This window comes from Ascaphus truei, chromosome 2, assembly GCF_040206685.1.
Source record: "Ascaphus truei isolate aAscTru1 chromosome 2, aAscTru1.hap1, whole genome shotgun sequence".
Taxonomy (NCBI): domain Eukaryota; kingdom Metazoa; phylum Chordata; class Amphibia; order Anura; family Ascaphidae; genus Ascaphus; species Ascaphus truei.
In genome coordinates, this window is record NC_134484.1 from 94,672,309 (window position 1) to 94,693,404 (window position 21,096).

The 21,096-nt window shown below is 42.7% G+C and overlaps 1 protein-coding gene and 2 non-coding genes across 17 annotated transcripts in view; 2 read left to right on the forward strand and 1 right to left on the reverse strand.

The window, feature by feature from the left end:
- STAU2 (staufen double-stranded RNA binding protein 2) overlaps positions 1-21,096 on the forward strand; it is a 414,157-nt gene that overhangs the window by 235,229 nt on the left and 157,832 nt on the right. The window contains exon 14 of one of the 15 annotated variants that reach the window (XM_075583424.1): positions 2,885-3,084. The exons of the other annotated variants lie outside the window; for them this stretch is intronic. Coding sequence (XP_075439539.1) covers positions 2,885-2,947 — 63 coding nt within the window. The 3' untranslated portion in view covers positions 2,948-3,084. Of the gene's footprint in view, positions 1-2,884; positions 3,085-21,096 lie in introns of those variants that run through there. 15 annotated transcript variants of the gene reach the window in all.
- Positions 8,931-9,014, forward strand: TRNAL-UAA (transfer RNA leucine (anticodon UAA)). Its single transcript has one exon. It is a non-coding gene; the product is annotated as a tRNA-Leu (tRNA).
- Positions 19,481-19,564, reverse strand: TRNAL-UAA (transfer RNA leucine (anticodon UAA)). The gene has a single exon. It is a non-coding gene; the product is annotated as a tRNA-Leu (tRNA).

The window sequence follows — 21,096 nt, forward strand, 5'->3', positions numbered from 1 at the left end:
AAGTGGCCAGCTGTTAGATCCAATAATTCTCTCTTTTACTTAACAATTTTAAGCGATCACCTCACAATGTTAAAGGTGAGATGTATTCCAAACCCATGACTTTTAATGTCACAGGATCCTTGTTTTGAACTGAATTGAAGGGCCTCTAAATATTATGACTTATGTAAACCATTGACTATATTTCTTCGATGCTCGAGAAAGCGGGTACTAAGCGGGCGTGTGGTGCGACCAACATATTGTTGGCCGCAACCTCAGGACAGTAAATATATAATGTACTTACTTAAGCAGTTAATGTCTCCTATAACTTTGTGTACTGCCTTTAGAAAAGGTAACAACATCATTAGATGTTACTAAATGTCTGCAATTAATGTAGCGTCCCCTGCCACACTTCTGGTTCACATGGATCCTAGAGGTGGCTCAGGTACATGCCACACTACATTTTATCTACTGGGAGCCAGTAGACTCTTAATATTTTGTGCTTTCTGACGCCTTGTTGGGCAATGTTGATCCTAGATGAGGATCGCATTTCAGAATATCCCAATGCTTGTTTAGAATATATCCAATAGATCTTGAAGATTGTTTAAAGTTAGTTATGAATCTCGGAGCCTTCGGATTGCTGGTACAGTACTTTCCTCCATATTATATTTAGACTTGTTTGTTCTTTTTGTCCTAAATTTAACTAGCAGGTAGGATCTCTCCAATGACAGCTCTTTATCTAATGATTCATTAATTAACTTAGGTTCATAACCTTTCTCAGTGAACTTATTGTCTAAACATTTTTGATTGGGAAAAAAAGTCACTCTCCTTGGAACAGTTAGGTTTCATACGATGAAACTGCCCCAATGGTATGTTATTAAGCCAGCGATCAGCATGATTGGTGGATGCGTGGACATAGTTGTTGCCAGAAATCGGTTTAAAGTGTGTTTTGGTGATGATATTAAATTCACGGTCAACACTCAGTACAAGGTCCAAAAATATAACAGATATGGGACTAATTTCAAAAGTAAATTTTAAACCTAGATCATTATTGTCAAATGAATCCATAAAATCCTTAAAAATAGCCTCCTCACCGTCCCAAATTATAGTCGGATATAATTTTATAAACATAATTATATATTTTTTATTGTAGATATATATACTATCTCCCATAATATGCATATTTGCACATTTTTGACAGCTACAAGCGGTCCTCTGGTATAAATGGATTAATTATTAATGTACCCTTCCTTTGGAATTTACATCAAGCATGTTTAGCCTATGTGTATGTCCTTTATCTATCCCATATTAATATTTTGTATAATATTATTCATTATTTATTATCTTTTTGTTCATAGTTATATAGTTTACTTTTATCCTTTGTATTTGTCCCATTGTATTGAGTTTCTTTTATCTATTATATGTATTAAAACCCCTTTGGCCAGGTTTGGGTTGCTAGGCAACCCGTAGGGTATTTAACACCATTGGTCTAAAGGGATTAACATGCTCCTTTGAAAAAGTCGCTGCAGAGTGACGAAACGCGTCAGGAAGAAGCAGCGTCATTACATCATCACCCTGGGACGGTTGGATCGTGGCCGGATAATGTCCCTGCTGCCTGAGGCTGACAGCGCTAGTTGCCTACCACAACTGGTCTGTTTATGAGGAGCGGAACACTAAAGATCTGCCGCCAAGCACCATCTGCATGTGAATTACCTCTGAAGGATATCTGAGTCCGTTCCTGGGCCATACAAGTTGGTTACAGATTTACATTGTGGACTTCAATCGGAGGATTAATCCACTTGGTGGTGACATAATTGTTCACAAAATGCTTGATTTTATTTTCCCCATGTGAGTGAGCTTATTCCCTCCCTTCCCATTTCCTTTATTAATGTGAAACGTTTTTACGCTATGGGCCGTGCGCTTGCTTTCTTTTCTTGTTTTAGATTCCCTTTTGGATGTGGTTCATCCCTCTGAAAGCTGCCTACACCCTACTACAGAAAGTGTCTTCTACGAACAGGACTTGTTATACTCTCTGTTTGTTGTTGTTTGTATTGTCTGTTTATTTGTGCATAGTGCTGTACTTTTTTATCATCCAGATAAACACCTTTTGCTTCTATCAGCAGGTTTTGATTATAGAATTGATCTATTGATTAATAACACGCTTATTTGGCGCTACTTTTCTTTTTTTGTGATATATATATTTATATATACATAGATACATGTACTGCATATGTAACACACACACCTAAAGCCGCAATAAACCCAAAAATATTTTTTGCCTTTAAGATTTCCTTAAGATTTTCGCGAGGTTACCTGTAGTCAATCCGCAGTCTCCCAATTTATAGCTTCCCTTGGTAACATATTAACGCCACCCATCATTTGAACGTCATATGGGTTGTGCTTCATGCCATGAGAATTGTAATTAAATGTAATTTTGTTATTTTGAATGCAAAATCAGGCCTGACTTTATCACGCTTGTAAGATACTATTTACAAAACAAAGTATGAACAGATGTGGGTATGATTCAGTTCGTGCTGAAACGTGTAATCCCCTCAAATACACTGGAAAGCAGGTTACATCAAAATGATTCAGCAATGTGTGTTTTTGCTTTTCCATTGCATCTTAAAAATCCTACAGTACACATGTATTATTCCCTGTGCCAGGAGGGGGCTTTCAGTGCATCAACATAACTCTTGCTTAACTGGCTTCTTTGGCACTAAAAGATATGACAAGGCAGCAAAACCATTCATTGTCAATGCAGCCATTTTTAACTTCCCCAAATATATAACAAAGTTATGGCAATAATTCTTAGGTGCACACAAAAGGATCAATGTAAACAGCCCCAAGAAAAGTGTTTTGTTTGAAAGGTGGACATTAACAAGATTAGTATTGCAACCCCTTCTTTCAGGACTTGCATTTCCTTGCTGTCCGCGGGCTCCTCTGCGAGAGAAGTGCTAATAGAAAACATTGAAGCAGCCTCAAATGCATTGCAAAGCATGTGCCCCCTAGAACTGTAACTACTTCATTGCTGTGAACCACAGTGTTCTTCTAAACTTGCAGTGACTGAAAATAAAAAATTAATGGTATTGACTAATTTTTCCCCCCCATCCACTTTTCAGAAATGTGTGGGTGTATGTGTGTGTGTTACACATTTTAAGTTATGGTGAGTGAAAAAGGCAACAAAAAACCTCCTCCGTTAGCATATAGTCAATAAAGAATGTCACTTGTGAGCACATTCACATATCTTGGACAGGTCTGCAACCCTTCCTTTCACCATTATCACCTAGCATACTGTGCTTCCATATTTTGCCTGAAATCCATTTTTACATGGAACCCTTATCAGCAAATGCTCTGCTGTTCACACAGGTTTTAAGCACAGCATGGGATTAGAGGCAAAGCCAGTCAAACCACTCACAGAAAGCTGTTTCGACCTTGTGGTTTTCATCAGTGTGAGGTTGGTTGTACTGGCTTTGCAATTTTCAAGGCTGAGTAGGTTTACCATACACATTTTAAGTTATGGTGGGTGAAAAAGACGACAAATAACTTCCTCCGTTAGCATATAGCTGTAACAGACTACGTCTTTTCTGCCTGTCTTTCCCCTCCCTGTTATGCAAGTCCTGCTAGCTGCAGGCTGTAAGAGGTTAATTTCTGTGGGCTTGTGACCCCCACCCTTCATGCTCCTCTCTGATGGACAGAAGTAAGGTGGTGACTCATGGCCTGTGTAAGCCTATCAGGGATAGGTATAGACCATGAGCCCGCTCCTTCTGCTTCCTGATGAGGGGCAGTGCCAAATTTACTCAGTCCTGCTCTGGATGAGGAAGAGAGCAATAGGGCTGTGAGCATCTCCCATCGCGAGATGAGCGTGCCCACCTCCAGCCCCTGGGACTGGGGGAACATCTGATTAGACCAACAGATGCCCTGTAATATCTGGAGCAAGCATCATCCAGAGGCCTGGAACCTTTAAGACCCTGCACCGCTGTATGAAGAAGATCTGCAGTGATTGCCAATAAAGACTCTTGTTCATCATACTCCTGTGTAAGTGTCAGTCCCTGGGCAGGAGGGAAGAAGCATGCAATAGTGGGGGCTCATCTCCGAACACCCTGAAGCCAACTACTGCTGGAGGCGCTAAGCACCCTGAGAAGAAGCTCAGAGAATGAACCTAAGCCTGTCCTGATCTCCCACCATCGCAGATCAAACTCAGCTCTCCTGACCCTAACAGGTACTCGCACCACACAACAGGTAGCAGAGGCTGTGAAACTCCCACGGGGGGGTGGGGGGTGGTTGGGGTTGGGGGGGAGGGGACGGGACGGGACAGTGCTACATAGCCCATATAGAATATCACTTGTGAGCACATTCACATGTCTTAGGCTGCGTCCATAGGACTGCAGCCGTGCGGAGGCGCGCGGAGGCTGAGGGAAAGCGGGTGCTTTCCCTGGCCTTGGTCCGTGCGCCGTCCGGGGGCATGTCCGGGTGGGGGAGGGGGGATGTGACATCATGGAGCTGGTTCTCCCTCATTGGGCGAACCGCTCACGTGACCGGCCCTGCGCTCCCGTGAGCGCGAAAATCTATCTTTTGAAAAAGACCTACGCTTGCGGAAGCGTGCGCGAGCCCCTGCTAAAGCCGCTCTCATTGCGGCTGCAGGGGCTCACTGAGAAGCGTTGGCGTGCCTCAGCACGGGTCAACGCCTAAGCGCTGACCCTGGACGCAGCCATAGACAGGTAATTTCCCAGAATCCCTTGCTACAATGGAAGCACTGTATGCTAGGTGATAATGGTTGAAAGGCAGGGTTGCAGACCTGTCTAAGGCCTCGTCCATGGTAAGCGCTTGCTTGCTGAAGCGTGCTGACGCTCGCTCATGCTTGGCACTGAGCCCCTACAGCCACAATTAGAGTGGCTTTAGTAGGGGCTCGCCTACGCTTCCGCAAGCGCGCGGAAGCGTAGGTCTTAGCGGATTTTTAAATTCACGCGCTTGCCGGAGCGCAGGGCCGGTCACGTGAGCGGTTCGCCCAATGAGGGCGAACCAGCTCCGTGATGTCACTGGCCCGCCCCCTGACGGCGCGCAGGGCAAGCAACTGCAAGGCCAGGGAAAGCACCCGCTTTCCCTGAGCCTCAGCGCGCCTCAGCACGCAAGCGAAGAGCCTGGCCGAGGCCTAAGACATGTGAATGTGCTCACAAGTGATATTCTTTATTGGCTATATGCTAATGGTGGAGGTTTTTTGTCGCTGCCTTCACCCACATACAAGCGGGTTCATTAAAATCCCATCCCCCTACCCCTGTAGGTAGAACATACAATTTAAATGTTAGGGTAGCAGTCCCCCTACTTGTTTGTGTGTGTGTGTGAGGGGAGGGGGGGATTCCTGGTGGGAAGCACACTATTTTAAGACTTGGTGACCCCTTCATTCCTGTGATACTTTATGGGGAAGTTGCTCGGTTTGAATGTCCCTCCAGGGTAAAATAAGTAACTGCCAATAGGAAGCGACAGCATCGTTAGTTGTGGCTTCCTATATCGGCCGTTTAGATCCTCTTTAATAAACGGGAAGTAATGCTGGTGAATTCACCAGTAGGTATCCTGGGAGCTGTGGGGTCCCAGAGCAGAATATATCTTCATTCTGCTGCAGAGGAGCGCCCGGTTCCCATCCTGCAGTTTGGGGAGCTTTCTGCCTTAAGCTCTATGTTTAACAATTGTTTACAAAAAAAGAAGCAGGCACAAAATGAGAGAGAGAAGGTCAATCACCAATAGTTTGGCCTGTGTAGGGCACTCTTATATTGTAGATAAGGTGGTAAGAGGACATGGGCGCATCAGGATATTATCTTTTAAGATCATCTTATCTAGGGTTAGAGCCGAGCCCAGCCATAGGCTCTCCGCTCTCCACCATGATTTTCTTTTAGAATTCTCATGTTATTAAATTATTTTGTTTTACTTCATGCAGGGAACTAATTTGTTGCTAGATGTTATCCTTCAAATATAAATGAAGATATGCATCACCATACTGTACATATGTGAAGTTGTACAATTATTTAAAATAAACTTTGCAGCAAGATGGGTAGCAATTTAACTATGTATCTACAATAGGCTTGTGTTCAATTGTATTTATTTGGGAATGACTGTGCTGTCCTGCATGTGAGCATGGTCCCAATGTGACTACATTAACCCTATGACTGCTAGAGGTCTGATGGAGAAGAGGTTATTGTATCTTGACAACTGCTTATTGGCTGACAGTACCCGAGCAGAAGCCTCTTATTTTCCCAAGCTTGAGAGCGTGATCTGATAAGTAATTAGTGTAAAACGTCTGCTCTTTGGTTTCCCACTGTTTGTTAAAGCGCAATCTGGTTTTCCGTTCTGAATGACCATGAAATTGTAGGGGGGGAGGGGGGGTTTATTTATTTTTTTCCCTGAGAGCTTGATTTGAGCCAAATGTTACATCTCTTTAATAGGATCATTGCTTGGCTGGGCACCCAAGATTACTTTAATTCCTGTGGGAAACTGATGCATGCAGATTACCTGTAGGCTGCACATACACTGTGATGCCAGTGTCGTGCAACAACTACTGTAACGTCATGAAAACTAATTTCCTGTTTTAAAGCAGTGTGTGTACATGATTCCTGGCCCCCGGAGTATGAAAATGAACATGCTGCTATATAAATCTTCTGCTAATAAGCAGAGATGCCAACAAATATAAGAACACTGCAAAAACTATACAGTAGTTGCCTTTTAATCCCTGTGAGGTTTTTTTTCTTCTGCGTTAGGGATGGGCTTTGCCCAATATGAACATGAATTACCCGGCAAGGGTCTTAACATTTGAACTGATTTTATAGTACTGAAAGCGTACTGAGAAAATTCAGGTTTGCTATATTTTCCCATACGCAATATTAATAGACTCAGAATGTAGCTGTTTAAGGGCTGGGAGCAATTTCTGTGCTAGTCTGAAGGTGGCTAAAGATGCTATGTGATGCATGGCAAATTGTAATAATCGAGAACCGTGACGCTCAAGGATACCAAAAGCTATATTTTCAGGGCTATACATACCTAAGCAAGTTAGTGATAATTAAGGCTAGGCTAATAGTTTAAGAACGTGTTAATTGGAGAAATCAAAAGAACCTGGTCTGATCGTAGCCCTCGAGGACTGAACTTGAGCATCGCTGATATAGGGCAGGTTCAAACTCACACCTTAAAGGTCACCGACAGACCATGTTTTTCAGGGCAATATGTACTTAAGCATGTGGCCTTGGAGATAATAAGAGCTAAGTAAATTACATATATATTAGGGACATTTTGTACTTTTTATTAATATTACGTTTTTGAGGGTTGACCACAAAATCCCATGCATTTTGTATCATGTCGGCTATAAAGAAGTGGTAGGTTACACAATAAACTTCATAGATTAATGTGGATCGATAGTGTCTACAGATACTTGTAGCACACACTAGGCAGGACACAAGGGCTAATAAACGGAGCGGGTTTATTAAAATGGTAACGGTAACATAAGTCAAAACAAGAGTCAATAAACGGGGGAATTCACCATAATCAATACCCTACACTACCTATGTGCCATGCTCTTCCGAAACTAGCCTACCCTGGGTAGGTGACAGTCCAGGTTCACCTCAGGGGGGGGGGTCCGCTCCCAGGGGGGCGCGAGACTCACTGTGTGGGACGCGGGGTTTACAGAGGCCCCACGCGCTTCCCGAAGGCACTTAAATTAAGTGCCGGGGAAGCGGCAAAGGCCTCTGTAAACCTCACTTACCTTGGCTCCGGCGGCTTCTTAGACGAGTCACCATGGCAACGCGGCGTCAAATGACGCCGTGCGGTCTTGTCGTCAAGACGTCGGAGCCGAGGTAAGAGTGGGGGGGGGCGCGGAGAGAAGGGAACAGCCGTCAGGGGGGTGCAGGGAAAAAAGTTTGCGCTCCCCTGCTCTAGGACACCGACGGTATTCTCTCTTAACTGTGGAACTCGTGCTCGGCTAGCCAGATTATAGTAACTGGGCTCCCATTCACAAAAGCTGGAGGTGTCTCGGTAACCAATAAAAATCATCCCTTTAAATCCAGGGCCAATCAGGAGGGAGATAAAAGATGGCCTTAGCCTAACACAGGTGGGGCAGAGCTACAACTAACACCGTCCCATGGGGAGTGTCCTGAAGGGGAGGGAAATACAAAAATGGCCAATCAGGATAGCGCTACCAAGGTTCTTGTCCCATTCCACAGAGTTGGTCTAGAGTCCCAGGCATTCCTTTGAACTTGGCGCCGAGCTGCCGGGGTGAGAACAATGCTCCAGCTTGGTGATTCAAGGCCTCCTCACACCCAACAATGTGCCTCTCCTCTCCCCACATACATACAATGGGGGAAATAAACTGGCGTTAAAGCCGCAAAACGGGACAGTAGTAGGGAGGCATACATTATGTCAAACTTTTTTTGACAGGTACCACGCCCCCTTTTCCCCTAAGCCCCGCCCCTTTTGGCCTTAAACCCGCCCTATGTCCCGCCCCTTCCGTATCCGGTCCCGCCCCATCCGTATCCGGCCCCGCCCCCTGCGCATTTTTAGGTTGCCGCCCCCTGCGCCAAAAACGCGGTTGACGCCCCCTACGCCAAAAAAACGCAGTTGACGCCCCCTACGCCAAAAAAACGCAGTTGACGCCCCCTAAGCCAAAAAACCGCGGTTGACATCCCCCAGACTCCATTTTTTATTATGATGTGCATTTTTTATTCTTTTTTGTGATTGGTGCGTACTGTTGACGTAGATTGGAGGGGGCGTATACATACGCGGGGCATGTCCGGGCATGTTTATAGGCTTTTGGGGCATGCCCGAACATGTTTTTTTCATACTGGGGCATGTCTGGACATGTTTATTCTGAAATAACGCCGTGCGCATGTCAGAAAAGTTCAAATGACGTTGAAAAGAGTGCGTAGCATTTTTTTTTAAATTCAGACAGAATACGGCTTTAAGAGGCTAAACCCTCAAGTGTCAGGGTGGCCGAGTGGTTTAAGGCGTTGGACTTAAGATCCAATGGACGTATGTCCACGTGGGTTCGAATCCCACCCCAGACATAATATTTTTATATATTTTTTTTTTATGTGTATATATATTTTTTATTTGTATAGAGACGGTACAGGGATTAGCCGCAACAGTCGGGGGTTACATATAAATAAAAAGCACAATTGTATGAGTCAAAAATTGCTTATTTTATTTTTTAAAAGATAACACAGTTTTCACCAGGAAATAATTACAAGACGTATTTACAAGTAAAAAAGTAAAACGGCTGTTAAGGCCTTAATAGACTAAAATCATCTAGAGGCGTTGAGTTAGTACGATACATAGTATAGAGGGACAGCAATACAATGTCTTATTTTACAGAGGGAAAAAAAAAAAAATTAAACAGCTTATTTACAGTTTCAACCAGTCAGCCGACGGCAATAATAGACTACCCCTCCTCTTGTTTAGTAAATAACCCGGCGGGGATGTTAAGCCAGGGGCACTTAAAGAACTGTAACGCAAATCAGAGGTTCTTTTCTGCGGAGTTAAAAGGGATGATGAAGGAGGGTTCGTTGTATCGGGGGGCAGTATTTTTAAGCGATCCAGGCTTTCTCTATTTGTTGCATTACCCACAACCGATGAGGGGATATTCAGTTCAGCCATCGCAGCCAGAAAAGGGCTCCAACCCTGTGGTATTTTACGCTTTGTAACAGTGTGACTTTGTGTAACACCGCGTACCAAATCCAGTAAATTAGAGCCCGGTATAACCTGTTTTTTATAAATAAACTCCCCTTTGTCATTCCAGCTTGTAATATGTTTAGCCTGAAACATTTTACTGAGCAATAACTCTGCATTTTTCTTGAAGCGGACATTCACGTTAGTAACAACCTCACGAATCAAATTGTCAGGCGTATCTGATGATGCAATATCCTGGAAATGTAAAGGGTGAGAGGCTGTTTCATCAGTGGGCATTAAAAGGGTTAGGCGGTTCTTCTCCACGTCACTCTGTTTAGCATGCACCAAGTATTTCTGCAGTACAGTAGTGTATCTTTTTATCTTTTCATCCTCTGATAAATTATTGCTATATAAGATAGCATTAATGTCTGTATCTAGGTGTTGCATGGCAACTTCACGTATGTCGCCCACTCGTTGTGGGGGGCGCTGTAAACGATCCATATCTTGTTTGGGGACCAGGTACATTTTCTCAGCATATTCCATTAGCGGTTAGTGAGAAGGCCAGTCAGCAGCGGTATAGCAAAACCCAAAAGAGAGCCAATAAAGCCGCCGGACTGCTTCACCAGGCGTTTCTTTTTTACAATTGTAAATTTTTTGTCGCTCAGCTTTTTTATAATTTTACGCCACTTTTTAAGTATGCCAATTTGCCGTTTTGATAAAGGTATTTTACCTTTTAGAGCATTGAGGGCTATCTCGCATATGGCGGTGACTAAATCATTAGATGCTGAACACAGAATAACTTTTCTTTGCTTTGGTGAAGCCCTTATTAATGCTTTTAAAGTATGCCAATTGCGGCGTAGTCGGTTAGACATGTTTACAACGGCGGAGCGACTACAAGTAATGACAATTTACAGATAGTTATCTCTTTTTAGAACCGCTTTTTTTTTTTAAAACATAAACTGTGGGGTTGTCAGGCGGAAAGATACCGGTTCTTAAGCGGTACTCATCAGGGGTCGTGGCTCTTAAATCTACTAACAAAAAACCATAGGGGGACCGTGTGGCATCTTCAAATGCCTCTAAAAAGAATTGTGATTTACCAGGATACATTTGACGAGCTAAGGTGTTAATTTGTAATTTATCCCTTGGATTTTTAAAAAGAACCATATATTTAGTGTTTAAATTTATGGTTCTGCTTTTTTTACCCTGGCAAAAAACATTTTGTACGAGGTACATGATACTGAGGTTTCTGTGATGCACATACTTGGTGAATGCTTTTTCAATTTCAGAGCTCTCACTGGCTGCTTCCATCAAGTCATCAACGATTGTCAAATTCACTTTACCAGGGGGAAAAAGAGCATCGTCATTAAATGTAGCGGGTATACCCTCAATAAATCTAATGTGGGGCATAGTGCTTAACAGTTCATCATAAAGATATTGCCAGCATGCATAAAACCATACGATATTATCAGGTCGGTGCGACAAGTGAGTGATAGAATGTTGCAAAAGCTGTTTAACAAAATAGCTTTTCCCTGAATTTGACGGCCCGGCTAAAATACACGAGAAAGGATGTTGAAGCCTGATATCCATTACAGATTTATAATTAGTAACCAAAGGGTAGGGTTGTGAAGTCGTTGGTCAGCTGTCGTTTCGTGTACACACACTTTTGTGTTTTCTGTAGAGGACGAGTCTCAATCTGCCAGTAACGTTTATTTCGGACAATCCCAGCCTGTTGTACCACAATCTTTTTCTGATCTTCAGGATCAGAGTGTAAGGGGTAGTCCAGGACAATATCTTTTAAAGTGTCAAAGTTAATCAATTCAGCGTTTGCAGCGTTCAGTGTTATACCTTTAACTTTTAGACACGTTTTACCAGTAGAAAGCTTGTAACCGTAAGTCTTGGGACCGGCGGAAACAAATTCTGTAATGTGTGTACCATTCGGTAGTTCACTAGTCAGCTCCCCTAAGTAGTCACCCAGAGGCGGATTCCAGTCACCTGTTTTGCTAACAAAAATGACAGAGTCAGTGTCATGGTAGAGACACCGCTCTTGTAGCTTGTCCAAAACATTGTACAGTTCAAGACGGGCATAGGCCGTCGTAAAACAGGCAATAAAAATATTGACATTACGACCTACAGTGTATCCCTCCTTTGTATACTTCCAGCTAACCATGGCCGTGTCATCATCTAGGAAGTCTAAAGATGACACATCGTATTGCGTTGAAAAGGCGTAACCAAAAAGTTCATCAGGGCTTGTTACAATGCTTGTATTTTGTAAATTAGTCTTTTGACCGAATTTACCCCACAAAGAATTTAGAAACAGTTTAGAAATTTGTCTTTTTGCCGGGTTAATGTCTATTTTATCAGCGCGTAAACGTATACCCTCTTTTGAAAAATACTCGCTGATGTATTTTTGTTTTTTGACCTCGTCTGTACACCAGCTGGGGTATCCAGATGCCTCCTGTTTGTCCCTGAGGTGCACCTTAATGTATTTAGCAAACAATTTTTTTGTATAACATGCAAAGTGCCAAATTTCAAAAATTTTACACAGCCGGTACCCTTTCTTCAACGCTGCCTGGATTTCAACGGTACACCACGTACCGGTCAATGAGCGCTCCTCATCCGTATGACAGCAAGGCGTCGTCTGATTGGTGACGGCGCATGTGCTGCATAGCGGAAACATGAGCTTGCCATTCATTTTAACAGGAAGGATGGGGAAAAATAAGCCTCTAGGCGGATAGACTTTTACTTTAGCAATCCCAAAGTACCTGTCAAAAGAGAGAAAATTCTCATAGATGATCTTAGGGTGACCGGTGGGGTACATTTTGGTTTTGTTGATAAAAGGATACAAGCTGGTAAAATCATAGTAATGTATACTCTCACCGGGCGCCGTTTTGTGGTACAGCTTAATAGCATTTGTGCGGCCGCCGTAAAGTGCATCACGGGGGTTCATGGGTTGTGGAAAATCACTTTTAAGTAGAAACGCCTTTAGATCCGTATCGGTCTCTAACATGTGTTTCCACTCGTGCTCCCACAGCTCACGCACCGCATAGCCACATTTGGTTTTTAGAAAATGTGTTTTGATGGATGTTTTGTGGTACAATTGACCATATGTGAGAGATGTAACAGTGTTTGTATCTTTTTCATTGTAACACATGGGACATCCGTGGTAAAAGCAGCCGTTGAATTCAAAGGCTGTTTGAACACCATTAATCACCGCATAACCATCCAGAAAATAGTTACCCACCATCTTTTCACCGCCCCTTAAAGCGTGTTGTATGACTATATTCTCCTTGTAGGCCACATACAGTAGCCACTGAGTGGCGGGCGTAGAGAAGCGTTTTTTTGTGATGTTGTAATTGTCAGGGGGTACAATGGCGATGGTGTTACTGGGTAAAAATTTGAGCCGATACATAGCCATGCACACAGAGGCGAGGGTTGTCAGCTGAAAGGGGTCCACATTATAGACATCTTCCTCACCAATCTGAGACTCACGGTCGCTCATTACCGTATGCTCTGTCATTTCTATGACACTGGTTCTAAAGCAGATACAGGCTTTCTTCAAAATTTTTACATCCTCAATGCAATAGCTTTTAAGCTCAGCCTGAAAATTGAAATCACAATGTTTGTTCGCTTCATACCATGTCATGAACCCCGTTTTCTCGTCGGCCATCATGTACTGGGGGCCGTAATGCTCTATAGAGGGCATAGAACCGCTGTAATTTTGATTCTGTACTGTGTTAAAAAAGTGTGGGAAATATCCTTTACTGCCTGTAAACCCCAGGGCCTGTGGCAACTTACTGAGCTTCATGGGGAGGAAATTTAAAGAGTCGATAAATCTGATATTCAGATCAGGTATTGTTACACATAATAATTTACCGCCTTGTGCTAGTAATTCTATTTTTATCTTCTCTTTAAGCAGCTGTTGCACCACAAAATAGGAATCGTAACGGCCGGCATTATGTGCGATGAAAGTGTACTCCCTAAAGGGCCTGTCTATGAATTTTTTTACAAAATCAGCCAAACACTCTGGACCCTGGAACTCCCAACCCACAGTGCCGTCTAAAGACTGGGCACAACCTTTTTCTTCATCATCCCTTAAGCGCCAGTGTACATTGAATAGACTACTGCCCGACATAGGACCCCATGACATGGTGCAATTACGTCTAGACGGTGACACGTTAAATAGAGCTTTATACTCTATTAAACGCTCTAAGGACGCCTTAAGCGCTGAGACGTTTTTGGAACATGTGGCAAACATGTTACAAAGCAACGCGGAGGTTCTTGGTGACGGTACTTTAAGACTATTGGTCATAATTGTTAAGAACAGAGTTGGTGGTGTGATGCACCGTAGACGCATTAATTCAACGCCTTACAGTCGCATCGTAAACAAAAAAAGACAATTACTCTTTGACTTAAATAACGACAGCCATAACTTGTGTCTAGCAGCCAGTCTTTGTGCCCTGTTAGAAAAGAGAGATACGGCTGACGCTGTGTTACTGGAGAAAGCACGTTTGATACATCGCACCCTGGGTATTCCTGATGATCGTCTAGTCAGTTTTAGCGACATACCCGACTTTGAAAAGCACTTGAATGTAACCATTAAAGTGTTCTACCACAATCGGGGAGAATGGCAGTTTTTTAATACAAGTGAGCCCTGCAAAGAGAGGGTTTTATTTATATACCATGAAGACACACATTACTTTGGCGTAAAAAAAATAAACGCTTTCATCGGGGCCAATTACTTTTGCGATTTTTGTCATACTCCATTCGCTCACAAAAATAACCATTCATGCCGCTATTTTTGCCGATCGTGCCACAGACGGAATTGTGTTGAGGTCATAGCAGACATGCCTAGGTGTCCTATGTGTCGGGCATTTTGTCGTTCACAGGATTGTTTGAGTGAACACAAGAAACTAGCCCAAGCTGCTAAAATAGATTGTAAACGCAAGAAATACTGCGACCGTTGCGGTCGCTACACAGATGACGATCATGATGAATGCAGAGGTTTGCAGTGTAGAGTCTGTTATGCTTACATCGCCAGTTTTGACAATCACCTGTGCTACATGCGCCCATACAAACCACCGGTCCTCACTGACAACTACATTTTTTATGACTTTGAGTGCATGCAGGAGACGGGCGTACACATACCAAATTATGTCTACGCCATGCCTTTAAGGGATGATGAAGAAAAAGGTTGTGCCCAGTCTTTAGACGGCACTGTGGGTTGGGAGTTCCAGGGTCCAGAGTGTTTGGCTGATTTTGTAAAAAAATTCATAGACAGGCCCTTTAGGGAGTACACTTTCATCGCACATAATGCCGGCCGTTACGATTCCTATTTTGTGGTGCAACAGCTGCTTAAAGAGAAGATAAAAATAGAATTACTAGCACAAGGCGGTAAATTATTATGTGTAACAATACCTGATCTGAATATCAGATTTATCGACTCTTTAAATTTCCTCCCCATGAAGCTCAGTAAGTTGCCACAGGCCCTGGGGTTTACAGGCAGTAAAGGATATTTCCCACACTTTTTTAACACAGTACAGAATCAAAATTACAGCGGTTCTATGCCCTCTATAGAGCATTACGGCCCCCAGTACATGATGGCCGACGAGAAAACGGGGTTCATGACATGGTATGAAGCGAACAAACATTGTGATTTCAATTTTCAGGCTGAGCTTAAAAGCTATTGCATTGAGGATGTAAAAATTTTGAAGAAAGCATGTATCTGCTTTAGAACCAGTGTCATAGAAATGACAGAGCATACGGTAATGAGCGACCGTGAGTCTCAGATTGGTGAGGAAGATGTCTATAATGTGGACCCCTTTCAGCTGACAACCCTCGCCTCTGTGTGCATGGCTATGTATCGGCTCAAATTTTTACCCAGTAACACCATCGCCATTGTACCCCCTGACAATTACAACATCACAAAAAAACGCTTCTCTACGCCCGCCACACAGTGGCTACTGTATGTGGCCTACAAGGAGAATATAGTCATACAACATGCTTTAAGGGGCGGTGAAAAGATGGTGGGTAACTATTTTCTGGATGGTTATGCGGTGATTAATGGTGTTCAAACAGCCTTTGAATTCAACGGCTGCTTTTACCACGGCTGTCCCATGTGTTACAATGAAAAAGATACAAACACTGTTACATCTCTCACATATGGTCAATTGTACCACAAAACAGCCATCAAAACACATTTTCTAAAAACCAAATGTGGCTATGCGGTGCGTGAGCTGTGGGAGCACGAGTGGAAACACATGTTAGAGAACGATACGGATCTAAAGGCGTTTCTACTTAAAAGTGATTTTCCACAACCCATGAACCCCCGTGATGCACTTTACGGCGGCCGCACAAACGCTATTAAGCTGTACCACAAAACGGCGCCCGGTGAGAGTATACATTACTATGATTTTACCAGCTTGTATCCTTTTATCAACAAAACCAAAATGTACCCCACCGGTCACCCTAAGATCATCTATGAGAATTTTCTCTCTTTTGACAGGTACTTTGGGATTGCTAAAGTAAAAGTCTATCCGCCTAGAGGCTTATTTTTCCCCATCCTTCCTGTTAAAATGAATGGCAAGCTCATGTTTCCGCTATGCAGCACATGCGCCGTCACCAATCAGACGACGCCTTGCTGTCATACGGATGAGGAGCGCTCATTGACCGGTACGTGGTGTACCGTTGAAATCCAGGCAGCGTTGAAGAAAGGGTACCGGCTGTGTAAAATTTTTGAAATTTGGCACTTTGCATGTTATACAAAAAAATTGTTTGCTAAATACATTAAGGTGCACCTCAGGGACAAACAGGAGGCATCTGGATACCCCAGCTGGTGTACAGACGAGGTCAAAAAACAAAAATACATCAGCGAGTATTTTTCAAAAGAGGGTATACGTTTACGCGCTGATAAAATAGACATTAACCCGGCAAAAAGACAAATTTCTAAACTGTTTCTAAATTCTTTGTGGGGTAAATTCGGTCAAAAGACTAATTTACAAAATACAAGCATTGTAACAAGCCCTGATGAACTTTTTGGTTACGCCTTTTCAACGCAATACGATGTGTCATCTTTAGACTTCCTAGATGATGACACGGCCATGGTTAGCTGGAAGTATACAAAGGAGGGATACACTGTAGGTCGTAATGTCAATATTTTTATTGCCTGTTTTACGACGGCCTATGCCCGTCTTGAACTGTACAATGTTTTGGACAAGCTACAAGAGCGGTGTCTCTACCATGACACTGACTCTGTCATTTTTGTTAGCAAAACAGGTGACTGGAATCCGCCTCTGGGTGACTACTTAGGGGAGCTGACTAGTGAACTACCGAATGGTACACACATTACAGAATTTGTTTCCGCCGGTCCCAAGACTTACGGTTACAAGCTTTCTACTGGTAAAACGTGTCTAAAAGTTAAAGGTATAACACTGAACGCTGCAAACGCTGAATTGATTAACTTTGACACTTTAAAAGATATTGTCCTGGACTACCCCTTACACTCTGATCCTGAAGATCAGAAAAAGATTGTGGTACAACAGGCTGGGATTGTCCGAAATAAACGTTACTGGCAGATTGAGACTCGTCCTCTACAGAAAACACAAAAGTGTGTGTACACGAAACGACAGCTGACCAACGACTTCACAACCCTACCCTTTGGTTACTAATTATAAATCTGTAATGGATATCAGGCTTCAACATCCTTTCTCGTGTATTTTAGCCGGGCCGTCAAATTCAGGGAAAAGCTATTTTGTTAAACAGCTTTTGCAACATTCTATCACTCACTTGTCGCACCGACCTGATAATATCGTATGGTTTTATGCATGCTGGCAATATCTTTATGATGAACTGTTAAGCACTATGCCCCACATTAGATTTATTGAGGGTATACCCGCTACATTTAATGACGATGCTCTTTTTCCCCCTGGTAAAGTGAATTTGACAATCGTTGATGACTTGATGGAAGCAGCCAGTGAGAGCTCTGAAATTGAAAAAGCATTCACCAAGTATGTGCATCACAGAAACCTCAGTATCATGTACCTCGTACAAAATGTTTTTTGCCAGGGTAAAAAAAGCAGAACCATAAATTTAAACACTAAATATATGGTTCTTTTTAAAAATCCAAGGGATAAATTACAAATTAACACCTTAGCTCGTCAAATGTATCCTGGTAAATCACAATTCTTTTTAGAGGCATTTGAAGATGCCACACGGTCCCCCTATGGTTTTTTGTTAGTAGATTTAAGAGCCACGACCCCTGATGAGTACCGCTTAAGAACCGGTATCTTTCCGCCTGACAACCCCACAGTTTATGTTTTAAAAAAAAAAAGCGGTTCTAAAAAGAGATAACTATCTGTAAATTGTCATTACTTGTAGTCGCTCCGCCGTTGTAAACATGTCTAACCGACTACGCCGCAATTGGCATACTTTAAAAGCATTAATAAGGGCTTCACCAAAGCAAAGAAAAGTTATTCTGTGTTCAGCATCTAATGATTTAGTCACCGCCATATGCGAGATAGCCCTCAATGCTCTAAAAGGTAAAATACCTTTATCAAAACGGCAAATTGGCATACTTAAAAAGTGGCGTAAAATTATAAAAAAGCTGAGCGACAAAAAATTTACAATTGTAAAAAAGAAACGCCTGGTGAAGCAGTCCGGCGGCTTTATTGGCTCTCTTTTGGGTTTTGCTATACCGCTGCTGACTGGCCTTCTCACTAACCGCTAATGGAATATGCTGAGAAAATGTACCTGGTCCCCAAACAAGATATGGATCGTTTACAGCGCCCCCCACAACGAGTGGGCGACATACGTGAAGTTGCCATGCAACACCTAGATACAGACATTAATGCTATCTTATATAGCAATAATTTATCAGAGGATGAAAAGATAAAAAGATACACTACTGTACTGCAGAAATACTTGGTGCATGCTAAACAGAGTGACGTGGAGAAGAACCGCCTAACCCTTTTAATGCCCACTGATGAAACAGCCTCTCACCCTTTACATTTCCAGGATATTGCATCATCAGATACGCCTGACAATTTGATTCGTGAGGTTGTTACTAACGTGAATGTCCGCTTCAAGAAAAATGCAGAGTTATTGCTCAGTAAAATGTTTCAGGCTAAACATATTACAAGCTGGAATGACAAAGGGGAGTTTATTTATAAAAAACAGGTTATACCGGGCTCTAATTTACTGGATTTGGTACGCGGTGTTACACAAAGTCACACTGTTACAAAGCGTAAAATACCACAGGGTTGGAGCCCTTTTCTGGCTGCGATGGCTGAACTGAATATCCCCTCATCGGTTGTGGGTAATGCAACAAATAGAGAAAGCCTGGATCGCTTAAAAATACTGCCCCCCGATACAACGAACCCTCCTTCATCATCCCTTTTAACTCCGCAGAAAAGAACCTCTGATTTGCGTTACAGTTCTTTAAGTGCCCCTGGCTTAACATCCCCGCCGGGTTATTTACTAAACAAGAGGAGGGGTAGTCTATTATTGCCGTCGGCTGACTGGTTGAAACTGTAAATAAGCTGTTTAATTTTTTTTTTTTTCCCTCTGTAAAATAAGACATTGTATTGCTGTCCCTCTATACTATGTATCGTACTAACTCAACGCCTCTAGATGATTTTAGTCTATTAAGGCCTTAACAGCCGTTTTACTTTTTTACTTGTAAATACGTCTTGTAATTATTTCCTGGTGAAAACTGTGTTATCTTTTAAAAAATAAAATAAGCAATTTTTGACTCATACAATTGTGCTTTTTATTTATATGTAACCCCCGACTGTTGCGGCTAATCCCTGTACCGTCTCTATACAAATAAAAAATATATATACACATAAAAAAAAAATATATAAAAATATTATGTCTGGGGTGGGATTCGAACCCACGTGGACATACGTCCATTGGATCTTAAGTCCAACGCCTTAAACCACTCGGCCACCCTGACACTTGAGGGTTTAGCCTCTTAAAGCCGTATTCTGTCTGAATTTAAAAAAAAATGCTACGCACTCTTTTCAACGTCATTTGAACTTTTCTGACATGCGCACGGCGTTATTTCAGAATAAACATGTCCAGACATGCCCCAGTATGAAAAAAACATGTTCGGGCATGCCCCAAAAGCCTATAAACATGCCCGGACATGCCCCGCGTATGTATACGCCCCCTCCAATCTACGTCAACAGTACGCACCAATCACAAAAAAGAATAAAAAATGCACATCATAATAAAAAATGGAGTCTGGGGGATGTCAACCGCGGTTTTTTGGCTTAGGGGGCGTCAACTGCGTTTTTTTGGCGTAGGGGGCGTCAACTGCGTTTTTTTGGCGTAGGGGGCGTCAACCGCGTTTTTGGCGCAGGGGGCGGCAACCTAAAAATGCGCAGGGGGCGGGGCCGGATACGGATGGGGCGGGACCGGATACGGAAGGGGCGGGACATAGGGCGGGTTTAAGGCCAAAAGGGGCGGGGCTTAGGGGAAAAGGGGGCGTGGTACCTGTCAAAAAAAGTTTGACATAATGTATGCCTCCCTACTACTCGGGACAAATGGTTTTTTTTTTTTTAATTTTTTTTTATTATTCAACTCTTAATGCCATTTTTAATATACAGAGTACTGAGCATCCTTTGATTTGTATAGCAGGTTTTACCGCATTGTTGCCAATATTCTTAGCAGTTTGAGCTGTAAACTGTAACAATAGGTAATGTTACCTTAGTAATATCAGGATACATTGTAGCTGCTGAGTTACACTTTGAAGGATTGATTGAAACTGAAAGGCAACCATTTAATTAGGCACACAATCAGGATTTTTACAGATTTATAGCAGGGACCCCAAACGATTGCCAGCTTAGGTAAGAATGAATATATTGTTGCATGTGTTACATATGAAAATAAAGGATAAAAAGGGGGAAGGTAGTAATGCTACTTTAACATACAGTGGTTAACATGATTAGGTTACAGGCCACAGGAACTCTTTACACAAGAGCAGTGCAGGTTAACCCTTTACCTTACTCGGGGTAGTTAACCCTTACAGGGCTACCATGTTGATGATTTAGTATGGCGATGCCATGCTGCCTCTTACGTCACAATATGTAGTGCAGTTTAACCTGACATACTGCTTTAATATACCTGGGGGTAGCTTTAGAAAGACTGGAAGTGTCTACAGATGTTTGGTAGTATAAAATGCAGAACATTAATGCTTCGTGAATAGGCTCTACTATCCTGCAACTAAACCCTTGTTACTGGGGCTTGCAACATATTGCCCCATAGTTTACAGTGCACTTGAGCAGCAAATAAGTTTGAAACAAGTCACCGAGCAGCAGCTCAGACTGTGAATTGAATCTCTGTGGGAATAGCTCGGCAAGGAGTGAGTTCTAATTACAAGGCTCCTCAACATTTCCCCTGTAGAAAGCTCTCTGTGTGTAAGAGTATAAAAAGCACATTTCTGTACAGTTTGTTGTGTACACCTGAGAAAGTAATGGATTAGAA